Below are 17284 nucleotides of genomic sequence, written 5' to 3'. Positions count from 1 at the left end.
GATTTCTGAGTTCGAGGCCAGCCTGGTCTACAAAATGAGTTCCAGGACAGCCAGGGCTATACAGAGAAGCCCTGTCTTGAAAAACCAAAAAAAAAAAAAAAAAAAAAAAAAAGAAAGTCAACATTCACTGAACAACACTCTACTCAATGATTCCTTCATCAAGGATGAAATAAAGAAAGAAATTAAAGACTTTTAGAGTTTAATGAAAATGAAGCCACACCATATCCAAACTTATGGGACACAATGAAGGCAGTCGTAAGAGGAAAACTCATAGCCCGAGTGCCTCCACAAAGAAACTAGAGAGAGCATACACTAGCAGCCTGACAGCACACCTAGAAGCTCTAGAACTAAAGGAAGCAAATTAACCCAAGAGGAGTAGACAGCAGGAAATAACCAAACTCAGGGCTGAAATCAACCAAGTGGAAACAAAAAGAACTATTCAAAGAATCAACCAAACCAGGAACTGGTTCTTTGAGAAAAATCAACAAGATAGATAAACCCTTAGCCAGACTAACTAGAGGGCACAAGGACAGTATCCTAATTAACAAAATCAAAAATGAAGAAGGAGACATAACAACAGAACCTGAGGAAATCCAAAACATCATCAGATCCTACTACAAAAGGCTATACTCAACAAAACTAGAAAACCTGGATGAAATGGACAACTTCCTAGACAGATACCAGGTACCAAAGTTAAATCAGGATCAGATTAACAATCTAAACAGTCCCATTTCTCCTAAAGAAATAGAAGTCGTCATCAATAGTCTCCCAACCAAAATAAATAAATAGATAGATAGATAGATAGATAGATAGATAGATAGATAGATAGATAAAAAAATAAAGCCAAGGACCAGATGGGTTTAGTGCAGAGTTCTATCAGACCTTCAAAGAAGACCTAATTCCAACTCTTCTCAAACTATTCCACAAAATAGAAGCAGAAGGTACTCTACCCAATTCATTCTATGAAGCAATAATTACTGTGATACCTAAACCACACAAAGATCCAACAAAGAAAGAGAACTTCAGACCAATTTCCGTTATGAATATCAATGCAAAAATATTCAATAAATACCTCTCAAACCAAATCCAAGAACACATCAAAACGATCATCCATCATGACCAAGTAGGCTTCATCCCAGGGATGCAGGGATGGTTTAATATATGGAAATCCATCAATGTAATCCACTATATAAACAAACTCAAAGACAATAACCACATGATCATCTCGTTAGATGCTGAGAAACCATTTGACAATATCCAACACCCCTTCATGATAAAAGTTTTAGAAAGATCAGGAATTAAAGGCCCATACCTAAACATAATAAAAGAAATCTACAGTAAACCAGTAGCCAACATCAAACTAAATGGAGAGAAACTTGAAGCAAGCCCACTAAAACCAGGGACTAGACTAGGCTGCCCACTTTCTCCCTACCTATTCAATAAAGTACTTGAAGTTCTAGCCGGAGCAATTTGACAACAAAAGGGCATCAAGGAGATGCAAATTGGAAAGGAAGAAGTCAAAATATCACTGTTTGCAGATGATATGATAGTATATATAAGTGAACCCAAAAATTCCACCAGAGAACTCCTAAACCTGATAAACAGCTTCAGTGCAGTAGCTGGATATAAAATTAACTCAAATCAATAGCCTTTCTCTACACAAATAAAAAACAGACTGAGAAAGAAATTAGGGAAGCAACACCCTTCACTATAGTCACAAATAATATAAAATACCTTGGTGTGACTCTAACTAAGGAAGTGAAAGATCTGTATGATAAGAACTTCCAGCAAAAACTATTCTCAACAATAAAAGAACCTCTGGGGGAATCACCATGCCTGACCTCAAGCTGTACTACAGAGCAATTGTGATAAAAACTGCATGGTACTGGTACAATGACAGACAGATAGACCAATAAAATAGAATTGAAGACTCAGAAATGAATCCATGCACCTATGGTCACTTGATCTTTGACATGGGAGCTAAAACCATCTAGTGGAAAAAAGACAGCATTTTCAACAAATGGTGCTGGCATAGCTGGTGGTTATCATGTAGAAGAATTCGAATTGATCCATTCTTATCTCCTTGTACAAAGCTCAAGTCTAAGTGGATCAAAGACTTCCACATAAGACCAGAGACACTGAAATTTATAGAGGTGAAAGTGGACAAAAGCCTCGAAGATATGGACACAGGGGAAAAATTCCTAAAGAGAACAGCAATGGTTTGTGCTGTAAAATCAAGAATTGACAAATGGGACCTCATAAAATTGCAAAGCTTCTATAAGGCAAAAGATACTGTCAATAAGACAAAAATGCCACCAACAGATTGGGAAAGAATTTTAACCAATCCTAAATCTGATAGGGGACTAATGAACAATATATACAAAGAGCTCAAGAAGCTGAACTCCAGAAATTCAAATAACCCCATTAAAAATGGTGTTCAGAGCTAAACAAAGAATTCTCAACTGAGGAATACCAAATGGCTGAGAAGCACCTGAAAAAATGTTCAACATCCTTAATTATCAGGGAAATGCAAATCAAAACAACCTTGAGATTCCACCAGTCAGAATGGCTAGGATCAAAAATTCAGGTGACAGCAGATACTGGCAAGGATGTGAAGAAAGGAACACTCCTTCATTTCTGGTGGGATTGCAAGCTTGTACAACCACTCTGGAAGTCAGTCTGGAGGTTTCTCAGAAAATTGGACATAGTACTACCTGAAGGTCCAGTAATACCTCTCCTGGGTATATACCCAAAAGAAGTTCCAACTGGTAAGAAGGACACATGCTCCACTATGTTCATAGCAAGCCTTATTTATGATAGTCAGAAGCTGGAAAGAACGCAGATGTCCCTCAACAGAAGAATGGATACAGAAAATGTGGTACATTTACACAATGGAGTACTACACAGCTAGGACCTATGACAGTGGTTCTCCACGCTCCTAAGGCTATTCCCCTTTTAATGTAGTTCCCCATGTTCTGGCTACCCAACCACAGAATTATTTTCATTGCTACTTCACAACTGTAATTTGCTACTGTTATGGAATATAAATTAATGTGTTTTCTGATTGTTTTAGGTGACCCCTGTGAAAGGGTCATTGAATCCCCCAAAAGGGTCATGACCAACAGGTTGAAAACCATTGGCCTATATGCTACTATGCAGAAAATATTGTCTTGATGTACATTGTAAGCTCAGGAGATGGAAATTATATTAATGATGATTCGTATAATGCCATGATAGCATTTGTTATTGTAATGTTTGGGGGTTATTGTAGTGATGGGGAAACTGTCCAGGCTTGGCTGCTCTGTGTTCCCATGATTCAACTCTCAGGTGATGTAACTGCCTAATAAATACCAAGGATGATACCAGGAGGGGCTTCCACATTCATTCTCCATTTCCAACATGCAGATGCCTCTTGGATAATGTCTATCTTTAAATATAACTTATAAACAACCAGCTATATTTAAAGATTTTTATGATGGTATTATGCAACTCTTAAATAAAAGTGCTTCCAAACTGACTTTATGACAGTACATTAGAATATCTTCTGGGCAGGCTCTAGCTGCTCACTTCAGAGCTGCATGTTTCCATCCAAGTCTCTTTTTTAGACCCTGTGAAGTTCTTGCAGTTGATAACTCAGTCTCTCTGTGGTATTGTTGTGCCAGGAGCCTTTGTGAACCCCAAAAGAGCACCAAGGAACCAATTTCTATATAATAGCATTAGGGTCTCTGTATTACAAGCTCCAGCTTGTGCTTACTCATCATCAACCCATAAGACAGTTTGGTGAAGCTGCCCCTCATTGGGACAAGGTTTTATAGGAAATGGCAAGCAAGGGCTGGAGGTTTCTAACCTGGCAAGCATATAATTGGGGGGTTTGTTGTGGCCTTTAACATAATTGCCTGGTACTGGGAACCAAACCATAAGCTTAACTTCTGTTTTCCTCCTGGTTGGTGGTTGCTAGGGAGTGAAGTGTCAGGGGCAGGCTTGTGACCTAGAGGTGCAGATTTGTTGGGGAATAACCTGGCAAACATGCCAGATGAAGGTCTTGTTGGAGGTGTTACCTGGACTCTGGTGCTAGGTACTGGCCTGTTAGTTCAAGTTTGACCTTATGTCAGGTTCTCTAAGATAGAGTCTTAACCCAAAATACCTGGTTTCTCAGTATATACCCTTGTTACCACATATGGCTGTGCTGGAATAGCCCCTTCCAAGGGCTCTGATATTACCCCAACCTGTCTGTTTACCCTTCTACTTTGTCTCATTCTTGCTTCTTGCTCTTCTTGCTTCTCAGTCACCTAGTCCAGGCCAGTCCCTTCCTCTAAGCTTATGCCCTCAGTTCTGTGTGTGCCTAGGAACTTGCTCATTAAGAATAAGGCCAACTTGGTGGTAACAAGGCAATAGGGAGTGGAAAGGACAGGATGCAGGAGTCGCACAAACCTGAGCTTCCATCTGCTGTTATGCTGGTTCTTTCTGCAGTGCTGAAACATTTCTTCATTCTTTAAATAGAAACACCAATTCTCACCTTATTTAGTTGTTATATGGACAGAAATAGTAAATACATCGTAAAACTTAGTAGGCTCCCACTCAGTCATGTGGAAGGCATCAAAGATAAAGTCACGTTTATATCTGTTTATTTTCACTTATGTTATCTAGATAAAAATGTAGAAAGTAAATGATTTACAAATTAATAATCTGCCTGGGAACAGATACAGAGAATGTTATGATTTGGGCTTACCTAAATGTTCTGGAATAAACCCTTTGTCTGTATTCTACATCAAATATAATGTATGAACTGAAAATATTTACTCAGATGGTAGACCCAATTTCCCATCACACCACTGATAGACTACTTTTGCCTATAAGTGAGGTTTTTGTACACATAAGTGGAATTTTTAAACCTGAACTCCAAAATTTGACCATGTTCTGTCTTTCAGAAGGTACCACATCTCTGGTTGTCACTCACTTCAATAGTTGACACTTAGGACTGCACACATGGTACATAAGCGTATCCCACGACCAAGCCCCATTGACAATGCATTTCCTCTGGTCATGCTTATCCAGAGACAAAAATGTTGTGCTGGTTATGTTCTGATATGAGCTCAAACTGACATGTAAATCACCCTGTCCTTGGAGAGCAAGAATCCAGCCCTAGCAAGTTACTCTAGCTTTGTTCTTTAGCCAGAATGTTACTTGGGATCACATGCATCACTCCCCTCAAAGCTTCAGCTGTATATTGGGTCCCTTCTTCTAGTAGGTCATAGAATATGTCAAGAAAGTCCTGAGCAGAGAACCTTAATACTAAAAACTAACAACATGAGATCTGCTTGAGTCTTCAGGACAACGCCTGGAGTGTTCCATGTTCATGGTATTATGCTCTTGAAGCTACAATGTTGAACCTTTAAGACAAAAAGAGTAATGCTTCTGAGTACCTAAGGATTGTGTAGATTCTAGAATGTTCTGGGAGACACCCTTGTGGACAGTGATTCATCACAGCCAGAGAATCACAGTGTGTCTTTCAGTTGTCCAAAGAAATAACAATTCTGTGCCCTCTGGGGTTCCCAATGCCATAAAGCATATCCAAAGCCCGAGTAGCTTCAGCTCTGAGATGAGCACTGCATAGCATAAGGGAAATTACCCCGAATTCAACAGGGCAATGCCGTTGTTAGCTCTTCTGGAGAAAAGCTCTGTGGAGGTTTCCTTGGAAGGAGTGGGGTTACATGCCTCTATGAGTACTATCAATCTGCTAAAAGATGATACCCTACATGCAGGCTTTTCTTCCTATGGGTTTCTTTCCCTTCCTCCTTCCTATGTCTCAGAAGTCATGCCCCAAGTGCTGGAGGTGTGTTACTCATCAGTAACACAAGAGTGTGAGAAACCTGGGCTTAGTCCTCTTCTTTGCATTTAGTGACATGAGTAAGACCATAACTACTAAGATTAAACTTGAGCTAGAAACCTTGTCAAGGTGTCAAGTGTCAAAATAGCAGTGTTTCACACTTACAGACAAGTTATTGGAAAGTGTCCTAGAACAAAATATAGACCTGACTAAATCACAGAAACACTGAGACCCAGGTTTGTTTTAGGTTTAGGATGACCATGGCCCCTGTGAGCAGCACATCAGCCCATTGTCTGAAGCAACAGCATTGAGAAAGTGCAGAGCTTTAGCCAGGTATGATGGTAAGAGAAAAGGAATCCAACCCAAGATGCCTTGGGGAGAGGGCAAGCACTTGGGGTCATTTAGCTTTCACAATGACTTTGGCTGAATTTGTATTTTCAAACCATCATATGTCATCTTGGAACAAAACCGACTGTGGTTTGGAGCAGATGTGGCAAGTGATGGGCTGGTCTTGGGCCAGGTTCATTTTGATCCTGAAGTTATGAGGAAATAGTGAGCATTTGGGCTTTGATAAACGCTTGTTGGATGCTGAGGCTGTTGTGTTTCTGAAGTATCACTAAGGGCTCCTGAAATGAGTATAAAGTTGCGCCTCAGGTCATGCTTTTGAAAAGAAGAGACGTGTTCAGTAGGGCCATTTGGGAGCTAAAGACTCCTAGTTTCATGCTGAACACAATCCTGTCTTCACCGTACCTCTGGGTAGACATCTCTCTTGGAAGGGCACATGTTGTCATTGGAGATGAATGTAGAGTCTGATCATTCTGGAACTCTATCACACTACAGGAGAGGTGGCTTATGGGTTGGATATACAGCCATTTCCATGTATGTTTGGTTCGTGTAACTTACATGGATACATTATGTGTCCATACCTATGTCTGTAGACAGCAAGTGCACTGGTCATAAAACCTGTCTTCTAATCATGCATAGCAAGTATGACAGAGTAGATGGTCTGTGATGACACATTAGCAATCCGCTCATGTGGCTGAGGAGAAGCAGGCTTCAGGGTTACATGCCTGTGTCCTTCCCTCCCTCACGGGGACATCTGGAGACTGCTAAATGTCCAGTGACGATAACTGACAGGACTGGCCAGCTGTGAGGTACAGGCTCTGGGAGGCATACACTCTTGGGAGATACCAACCTCTGCTGAAGCTTGGTTAATTATCCACCTTCTAATACCACTGGGAGAAAGCATAGGCAGGTATGCAGTAGATATTTCCCAAGTTGCCAAATTAGTCCTCTTGATTCAGTAAAAAAAAAAAAAAACTTGAACAGGGAGAAAACATTCATCTTTCATGATTTACCCATTCTTTTACATAAGATATCATGTACACAAGCAGTAAAGTAACTTTTAAAAGTATTTCCTCGTCCACTGATTTTTCATTGTTACCAAAATTTCATTTTATCAGTTAACTGTGCTCTACATGTCTAGTGAAATTGAAACTTATTTAAATATAAAATATCATAACCAAAAAGTTATTGATTAAACAAATATGTTGCTTGGATTCTTGGTTAGTAAAACTCCACACATTCCTACTGCTGTCTCAGGATTCCAATATCAGGGTGGGAATTCTATTAGCCTAATCACAGAGAACAGCTTACACCTGGTGTTAATCTAGACACCCATCATAGAACACAAAGACTTCACACAAGGAACCTAGGAGTAGACCTGAACAAAGTTGTGTGGAGGGTGATTGTGGTGGTAGATGCTACGAGAAGCAGGGCTCCAGGGGGACTGAGGGACTGTTAAGAAGCTCTGGAGTCACCAGAAGAGAATCTGAGATCATAGTGGGTGAAGGAAAGAACATTTTGTCCTTTGTTTCATTAGCCCAGCCATCTTTTCTTGACTCTTCACTAGACTCTGTTTTGCAATATACTGCTAGATTTTTCAAACAGGTAACTATCTTTGTGTCTACCCACTTAGATGATAAAATGTCAAGAAGAAGCTGAACAAATCATCGAAATTCACACAGTAAATAAATGTTAGAACCACAAAATAAAAGCTTGGGAGCCGCCCCCTGCCTTTCTGGAGAGGCAGAGGAATGTCTGTGCTGGGTCATAAGGAGTAGAGGGTCTTTTATTCTAAGGGGCATTTCTAGAAAGCAAGGGATTATTCTCAAATGAGAAAGTTTGCAAATGTGATTTCCTTATTCAACTTTAATGTTTACACATACTGGTTTGTAGTGAGAATGTTCATTTCTTTAAAAACGCAGAAATATAAGAATGTGTTTTCATTTTAATCCCAGGAGTAGGATTCAAATTGTCCCCAGCAACTGACTATGATTTGCCTTGTGCTCTCACAGAGGTGTGCTTTTGCCAGTTGCAGGTAGTTTCTGTGATTATGTGATGTTTGGAATTTTGGGAAATTTTCAGAGGGTATGCAAAGGCTAGATCCCCAAGAGACGGGTTGGTCTTTGTTGGTGGATTGTTAGTTGGTTGCTGTTGGTTGTAATTGATAGCAGTTTGCTAAGTAGACATGAAAAAAGAAATAAGAAGAAGTTAGATATCGATGTCCCTAGTAGCAGTAGGGACATCCTAGTATCAATGTCCTAATAGGAGTAGTCTAATGATGTCAACCCTTTCCCTCTATCCTTTTTACTCTCTATCCAGTGTTAGGGGGTTCAAAGGGTAGAAGAAGAGGGGTTGGAGAAGGGTGGAATTAAAAAGAACCCACAAAGAAGCCAAAAGTCTGGCTACACTGGTTGCCTTCAATAACATGGAAAACCAATCAGAATAGTACATGGAGCTCAACACCTCTGTGATACTTCTGGGTCCACTAAAATACCACAAGAATGAAACTCAGCTGGCCGGGGCTGCAGTGGAATTCCAAACTTGGCTGTTCCCAGGTAGAACTACAAAATAGAGGTCTCTTTCAGCTGGAAGTTCCAGAAGGCCGAAATTGTTTCTCAGGGGTGGTAGCCCCATTCTTGCTCTGCCTGGTTCAGATTAGACATTGAAAGTTTTGCCACCTCCCAGACCTTGGTGGAATCTGGGCCCCAGGAGGCCAACCCCCCATGGTCCTGATGGCTTCACTGATAATTTAACCAAGTTTTCCTTTGTTTAGGTCTGCTTCCCCAGCAGTTCTGTGGCTAATGCTTAACTTCCCTTGTGTGAGAACCCTGGGCTTTCTGTCAGACCTCCCACACCAAATCCCCATTCCCTACAACTAAAATTGGCCTGCTCCCAATATCTAGAGAATGTTTCTCCATGCCTGTCAACCAAGCCTGTGTAAATCTTAAAACTCAGTGGACAGCCTGGCAGCACATTTAATGGGCATCAGTGTGAGAGACTCCCTGCCCCTAGCTGGCCGTGAAAAAATGGATCATGGGCTCCTGAAATCACAGACAAACTTACCCAGGTGTCCATGTCATCCTATGTACTGGATCTTCAAAATAATCTTGAATAACAACAGCGGAGTCACAGTGCAAAATTCCCACATACCAAGGCAAGGTAGAAGGCATTTTGAATATTTTTCAGTGGCTATGAACCTTAAGGAGATTTTTCTTCCTGTCACTTTCTGTTCTCCCACCAGTGAGTGGTAACTCTTCTTGTGAGAACCTTTTGAAATACTGACTGAACCTGCTTCTACTTTTCTTTCCATCCATACCTATTGTATACAACTGCTTTCCTGATTTTTTCAGATCATTTCTCCACTGCTCCTGATTTTTGTGTGTATGTGTGTTGCCTGTGTACCTTGCAACTCTTCTGAATTTGTTCATCCTAATATTTTTGATGGACTCTGAGACTTTTCTCTGTAAAGCTTTTGGTAATGAGCATTGAGTAGGCAAAGGGGACACTGAGGCCACTGTGAGCCACGTAGCAAGGTGTTCTTCTCCTATCCCATTTAAATGTCCTTGATTTCTTTCTCTTGCTTGATGGCTCTGTATAAGATTGCCAATGATTTCCTGAATACAAGTGCTAAGATGGTCCCCAGCCTTACTGCAGATCACAGTGCACATACGGTTATATCATTTCTTCAATGAGAATAAGGACACTAGGTTGGTGTTTGAATATTGCCATTATTATGTCAATGTTTATTCTTTCAGGTCTAACCTGTTCAGTGATTTCATCCTAAAAGGACATTGAGTCTTCTCCAGTGCCTTTCCTGCATCTGTCTGATGGACATGCTTTTGGCCTTTTTTATTCTGACACAAAGTTATTAATTGGTGTATATACTGAGGATCCTTGCATCTGGGGTACCTCACCGGACTGTGGTGAATTATCTTTCCAGCATGCTCTGTCTGTCAATACAAAAGCATGCTTACAAGAAATATTTGGCAGGGACTGTCAAGGCGTACGTCGTAGGGCTGAGCGGTGTATTTATAATCTTGACATGCTGGCTGGCCATGGAGCATGCCTTCTGGGTGTGACCCCGAGTCTTCCCTTTCAACTGTTTGTCCACATTCTTACTGATAGCTGTGCTATCAGACTTCAAGTATTTGCCATTCTACAAGGTTAAAAATAATCTCTCAGTTTGTCTCCTCAACATATCTTAAAGGTTATTTTTCTTATTCAACTATGCTATATAGGCATTTTATTGTTTTCATAAAAAAACCACTTCTCTCTTGTTTCCTATAATATCTTATTTAGGAAGATTTTCCTATGCTCTAAAGGAAGGCTTCATGACTTGTTCTAGATTAATTCTGTTAACATATTTTCTGGAATGTATCGCATGCTATTAAAAATTTGAAGTTCATTAGAATAGACTTTTGGAAATTATTAGGATTGTAATTTCTTCCCTCTACTGAGACCACCTGCCAATATCAATATCTAACCCTATGCACATGGTTTCTCCAGTCCCAAGTAATTGTGGCTTAAATTCCCTGCCTTGGCTGTGTTGTGAGCCTCATCTGCCCTGTCATCTCTAAGTCAGGTTGCACGCTCCTGGGAAGATAGAGATGAGGCCCTTGTTACACTGCCTCCTAGGCCCAGGCTATTGAGCCCTTCTCTCACCAGGTTCCAGAGGTGGGGCAGCCATATTGGAGGAGAAATGACAGCAAATCTAGGGTGGAGAACCAGTGCCATTGCTATTTTTGTTAGATCATGGCATTTTCTCTCTCCCTCTCCTTTTCTCCAGTTAGGCATGATAAGAACAAAAGACACTGATTACTTCTTGAAGCCACTGCCTCCACACCTAACAAGCAAACTGAACAGATCTGCACAGGGCGACTCCCCCTCCCATGTTCTGTACAAGAGATCTACAGAGCGCCAGGCTCCTAGAGAAAACGAAGTCCTGATGATCACCAGGAAGCGAGATCTGGCAAGACCACACCTGCACCATGACAACTTCCATCTTGGCCCCTCACAAAAGCAGCATTTCTGTGGAAGACGCAAGAAATGTATGTAAGGGAGATTTTGTGTATTTAATGACGTGCATAATTAGATGGGATACTGGGACAATTTTAATTTATTGAAAGCATGTCTTCTGAGGAGGTGAGACGTTCTGTTGATGCTGCTATGGAGGTGACTCTGGTGGTAGTCTTATATCTTTTGTGGGTGGTAGATGAATGTGGCAGATGGGTTTTTAAAAAGCTTGTCCTTGCACAGATTAAATGACACACTCCTCAGAAGTATAGAACCTGCCAGACATCTAAAAAAAAAAAAAAGCAAGCCCTGGCATCCCCCTGTTCCCCAGTAACTCTATACTTGAGGTTTAGACATATTAAAGCTCACATACTTTTCCTGCTGAGGTAACTTTTTAATGCATATCTGAAGCTTGACACCACTGCATCAAAGAGGCAAGAGCATGAAAGTACTCACCTGCAATTTGTCAGCAAGGCTTTGGAGAGTCTTGTCCTGATTCACAAGCAAGGGTCCTTGTTTGCACATAATGTAGCTCTCCCAATCTAGGAAACTGCAGTTCTCTGGAGTCCCTATTTGCCCGAGTGCCCAGGTACTATCTGATTAGCTCTTCTCAGAGAGCAAAAAGGAAGCCTAGGCCTCTAGTCCCAGCCTTCTATGCCTCTAGTCCCAGCCTTCTCTGCCTCTGATAGTGGTCTTATCTGCCCCATGGAAGCAGAAGGGAGAACCTAGCAGGTGCCCTGCGGATTTGGGTGAATCTTAGGGAATGGGTCAACACCCTGATACTCAGTGAAGAAGCGAGTGTCACCGAGGTATCAGAGCCTGTGCAGTGTCTGAACCCATCTTATTTCAGGAACAAAACACAAGGGCTGTGTTCAGACAGAACTGGAGATCTCAGATTGAGTCCAACTCAATGGGACGTGTCTTTGCTTGCTTGGCTTCTTGTGGGATGGGTCCTGCTTTTGTCAGTATGGTCCTGTTCTTCTAAGTGGGTCTCACTCCTACAAAGGCTCTGTTAGAATACCTGTGTGCAAAGACTCTCGGTGCGGTCTCCGCACTCCCTCAGGCATCTGTCGGAAACAAGTGACCGATGCAGACAATTTGTTAAAGCAGATGCTGAAACTGGAGCTACGATGAAGGGAATTTTGGAATGTCATCATCTCATCTCAGCCATAGGCATGCACTGATGTGGGGTTAGCTGGACTGGTGTTTCCTGGGCACTCGGAAAGCACTGACCTGAGGCACATGTCTTCTTTGCTCTAATAGCTTCTAAGAGCTCTGGCCAGTGTGATACAGCTTCCAGGAATTCCTGCCCATGTAGCCAGCCCTGGGGATACAATTGCCAGGCTCATTGTTGCAGCCTCCTTTTGTTATGCCAACATTTTCCCACCACTTGGGTTTAAGACCACACCACTCGCATCTGAATTCCTTTCTAACACTTTCTAGATAAGAGCCAGCAGTTGTCTTCATTTACTGCCCTGCCTCAGGTCCCACAGCATCTCATACAGTAGCTCATATAGAGGCCTAATGAGTGACCCAGGACAGCTCCTAAGGGCAAGGGCGTGCATGCATCTGCAAGTTACAATGTTTAATACAGCTTCAGTCAGCCTTGGTGAGGACTTGCTTAGGTTTGAGTAACAGGTTATGTTCTCCTCAGATGTAATAAACACTTGAGATGGGAACCTTTACCTATGTCATCCTATCTTGAGTTGTGGAATACTTGTGTGTACCCATAATGAACTACCCTGGGGTTAGATTCCGAACCTGAACAGGGGATTCATTATTGCCCACGTGCCTGTTCATGTATCCTAAGGGTGATCCTCGAGAATGTTCTCAAGGTGTGTAGGTTTCAGGTTGACTTGTCACAAGGCTATAAGATGGGATTTCTACTTGTGCTTCACGTCTAAACTAAGATAGTTTTGGATATTGGATCACTTCTGGATTCAGTTTTTAATTCCAACTGACCAACAAACCAAAAGATTAAAGTGCTTTGGCTGTGAGCACCAATCAAGTAGGGAGATGTATGTTCACAGCTGGTCCAGTTGGAGTTTCATGTCACCAGGTGGCGATTGAAGTATGCCTTCCCATGAAACGATCCTGTGTTTTCCTAGCCACCCTTCTAGAGTTAATTGTTTTCAATAGAGTGTTAACTTTCCACGAGGGCAGAGAACAGATTGCTCTATAATTAGATCTGCTAAGTATTCAGGGGAGTGTGTTAGAATGTGTAGCACCCACTGAGTGCAGCTGCCACCAATGGTGTATGATTGACTGGGAAGAGTACTGGAAAGCTAGCTCCATCCAGACACCAGTATCAGCTATGACAGAAACGTTAGCCGGTGCCAATGGCTGTGCTGTTGGCCCTGTGGTGTTTGCTACTCTGTCAAGGTGTGGAGGAGTCCTGCTCTGCAAGTCCCCATGCCCTTGCTCCTAGGATGCTCATTTTAGATGCTAGGGTTCATTTCTCATTTTAAATCAGGACAAAAGAATGCGAAGTTAGTTCTGGAAATGGTCTGTTTCCAAGACATCCAGATTGTACGAGCATCATATAAATAGAGAAGGTGACTAAAACATGTCTTGTATCCCAAAAGCTGGGCAGGTCTCTCTTCTTCTAACATGGGAACCCTATTGCCATGCTTCGCTGTCTTTATGTAGCCCAAGCTGTCATTAAATTCAGGATCACCTTACTCAACATGAGCATTCCTTTCTCAGACACTTCTGTAGAATCAGCTATGCCTCTGGTTTTGTGTGTTTGCATTAGCTTGCTCTCTACATGTTCCTCCATAGACATGCCTCAGCCTCCCAACGATGACCTCTACATCTTGCCTGATGAGTACAAGCCTAGTTCCCGACACAAGCGCTCGCTCTTGAAATCCCACAGAAATGAAGAGTTAAATGTGGAGACACTGGTGGTGGTTGACAGAAAGATGATGCAAAGCCATGGCCATGAAAACATTACGACTTATGTCCTCACCATTCTCAACATGGTAGGGCTGATGTTTGTGTGTGTGTGTGTGTGTGTGTGTGCACCTGAGTGTGTGTGTGTGTGTGTGTGTGTTTAAGCACATGAATTTATGTATGTGTGTGCCTCTGTGTGTGTGTACCTGTGTGTGTGTACCTGTGTGTGTGCATGTAAGCACGTGTGTTTGTGTCTGTGTGTGTCTCTCTATGTGTGTGCACCGGTGTGTATATGTGCATGTGCCACTGTGTGTCCCACTATGTGTCTGCCTGTGTGTGTGCTTGTGTGTGTGCATGCAAGTGTGCATCTGCTTGTATATATCTGTGCATGTGTGTCTGTCTGTGTATGGTGTGTGTGTTTACGTGACCATGTGTCCTTGTGTACATTATATGTATATGTTAATTTGTATGCTTGTTCATGTGTGTATTTGTATGTATGTCTCTCTGTGCATATGACAATGTGTGTTTCTTTCCTCATTTGTGTAGCTGAGTCTTAGTATAAGAAACTCATTTTACTAATTTCCAATCAAAAGGTGAATTTTTAGAATGTTGGAGAATGAAATAGGGAGAAACTAATTAGATCATCATTGCAACTTAATTTGTTTCTGAGACATTTAGGGCTCACTGATATCTTCACACACTAGAAATCTCATTGGGATATTGATACACTTTGATGCAACAAAACTTTATCAGATTAACATACAATGTGAGGTGCAGATAACACAATGTGAGGTGCAGATAATGCAATGTGAGGAGCAGATAATGCAATGTGAGGAGCAGATAATGCAATGTGAGGAGCAGATAATGTAATGTGAAGTGCAAATAACACTAGGTGAGAAGCAGATGATGCAATGTGAGATGCAGATAACACAATGTGAATTACAGATAATGCAAAGTGAGGTACAGATAACACTAGGTGAGGAACAGATAATGTACTGTGAGGTGTAGATAATGCAAAGTGAAATGCAGATAATGCATTGTTGGGTGCAGATAATGCCCATTGTTTTAGGAATGTTAATCTTCAGGTATTGAATCTAAGTTATCTGCAGAAAATGAAGAACTCTTATTTTGGAATAGCTTCCCAGATGAAGCTGTCTTTGTATAAAGAACACCTGTGGGAGTTACTGAGGACCCAGGAGTGGTGCTCTGCACCTGCCACCTGTGGGATAAATCCTCATCACAGAGAAAAACTGAGGTGCACACATGTCAGGAAAAGAGTTAATGACAGTGTTTAAAATGTATATTTTGACATCTGTAAACAGAGTACCCCAGATGAATCTGTGATTCCCCCCAAAATACCCCAAATATGTCTCACTCCCCACAGTAAATCCAAATTCTCTCTCTCCCATCAAGGAAATTCATCGGGTGTCTCTCCTCCCAGAGAACTCCCAGAGCACCTGGCTCTGAAGCTGTACTCTGTGGAGTCTCGGGTCCCTGCATCTCTGATCAGTGGTAGCTGCCATTTGCCTGTATTCTGTAGAGGCATTCCAATATTTCCTTACCTTGGCAGCAAAGGGTTCTCTCAGCCCTCCATGGCTGCCACACTGACTCTGCTCCTAATCCTTTGTTTCTGCGTCTGGGTGCCCTGGTCCCCAGTGTTCATGCTGTCCACTCATTCTTTTGTTCCACCCCCACTCCTCCTTTCTGTCCTCCTGGTTTTGCCCCGAGTGTCTCCCCTATGGTTCTAGAAGTCCTGTGTGCACTTGGCATATGCTTTTCCCACTGGGATGGAAATAATCCTTCTAGTAACACACAGTGGCACAGGCCAGTGCTCAGAGGAAGCTGAAGATAATGGAGTGTGAGTTAAAGGCTCACTAGCCTACACAGCAAGGCTAGTATGATGATGGTGATGATGATGATGATGATGATGATGATGATGATGATGATGGTGATAATGATGATAGTGATGATGGTGGTGGTGATAATGATGATAGTGATGATGGTGGTGGTGATAATGATGATGGTGGTGGTGATAATGATGATGATGGTGGCAGTGGTGGTGAGGAGGAAGAGGAAGAAGAGGAGGATGAGGAAGAGGAGGAGGAGGATTTTAAAAACCTATTTCTCCTTCCTGATAGCTAATAGGTGGACCTCCTCATCCTCCTCTGCCACCTCCTACTCAAACTTTAGCTTTAGAAATCCAAGTTTCCACATTTAGGGTTTCACATATCTTTACCATCTGAGAAATGTAAGAGGATGATACTCACCTAGCTCGGGCACTGAAGAACTAGGGTTTGCCCTGCCAGGCAAGAAGCCGGGCCATGACTAGCTGAGGATTCGCTCACAGCTAATGCAGGTTTTTTGTTTGTTTGTTTGTTTGTTTTCTGTTTCAGGTGTCTGCCTTATTCAAGGATGGAACAATTGGGGGAAACATCAACATTGTCATTGTGGGACTCATTCTGCTGGAAGATGAACAGGTATTCCAGCTCCCAAGGCAGCGGCTCTTTCCCCTGGAGGAAAATGACTGTGAAAAGCTGCTTCTGGTTTTAATGCAATCGTTCCGTGTACTCTTCCTTTCTCTCTTACTTGGGAAGAGAAAGATTTCATATTTTGTGTTTAAAATGACTCATTTCTTTTCATTTCTCATGGTGGTATGGTAGGTGTGGTGTGTGTGTTCATGTAGTGTGTAGTGTGTGTGTGTGTGTATGTATGAATGCATTACATGTGTCTATATGGTGTTTGTTTATCTCTGTGTGTGCCTGCATGTGTATGTCGGATGTGTACTGTAAGTATGGTAGGGAGCTGTGTGTGGTGTATGTGTGTGTGTGTGTGTGTGTGTGTGAGAGAGAGAGAGAGAGAGAGAGAGAGAGAGAGAGAGAGAACTATGCTGTGTAAGTGAGCTCACAAGGAAACAGAACAGAGAATGCACTTGTCATGAGACTGTGGGAAGAAAACACACTGACGGTATGAAGGGCCAATGTGTCTTCAGCCACCATGAGCTTTCTATCTGTGCTTTGCAGAAGACCACCCATGTTTCTAGCATGGACAGTAAACTGCACCATACTGTGCTGTGCTGTGTTGTTTTACCCTGATACCTCCTGCTTCCAAAAATCCCCACAATGTTCAGATGTAGGCTTTTGTTTTTTCTTGGAGATCCTGGAAGACATAACACATTTTCCTCACTGGACACTCATCTCAGTTAATGCT

The 17284-nt window shown here is 42.0% G+C and overlaps 1 protein-coding gene across 13 annotated transcripts in view; it reads left to right on the top strand.

Moving 5' to 3' along the window:
* Positions 1-17284, top strand: part of Adamts16 (a disintegrin-like and metallopeptidase (reprolysin type) with thrombospondin type 1 motif, 16) — a 114048-nt gene that overhangs the window by 29842 nt on the left and 66922 nt on the right. For 11 of the 13 annotated variants that reach the window (NR_137640.1, XR_001780789.2, XM_006517268.4 and 8 more), the window contains exons 4-6: positions 10959-11220; positions 13967-14166; positions 16471-16554. Coding sequence is in view for 10 of the 13 variants with exons in the window: in XM_006517268.4 (XP_006517331.1) it covers positions 10959-11220; positions 13967-14166; positions 16471-16554 (546 nt within the window). In the remaining 3 variants the exon portion in view is untranslated. Of the gene's footprint in view, positions 1-10958; positions 11225-13966; positions 14167-16470; positions 16555-17284 lie in introns of all 13 variants that reach the window. The other 2 variants (XM_030247289.1, XM_011244525.3) reach the window with 1 other exon arrangement.

This window comes from Mus musculus, chromosome 13 (genome assembly GCF_000001635.26).
Source record: "Mus musculus strain C57BL/6J chromosome 13, GRCm38.p6 C57BL/6J".
Classification (NCBI taxonomy): domain Eukaryota; kingdom Metazoa; phylum Chordata; class Mammalia; order Rodentia; family Muridae; genus Mus; species Mus musculus.
This window is presented reverse-complemented; position numbering and strand designations above follow the sequence as displayed.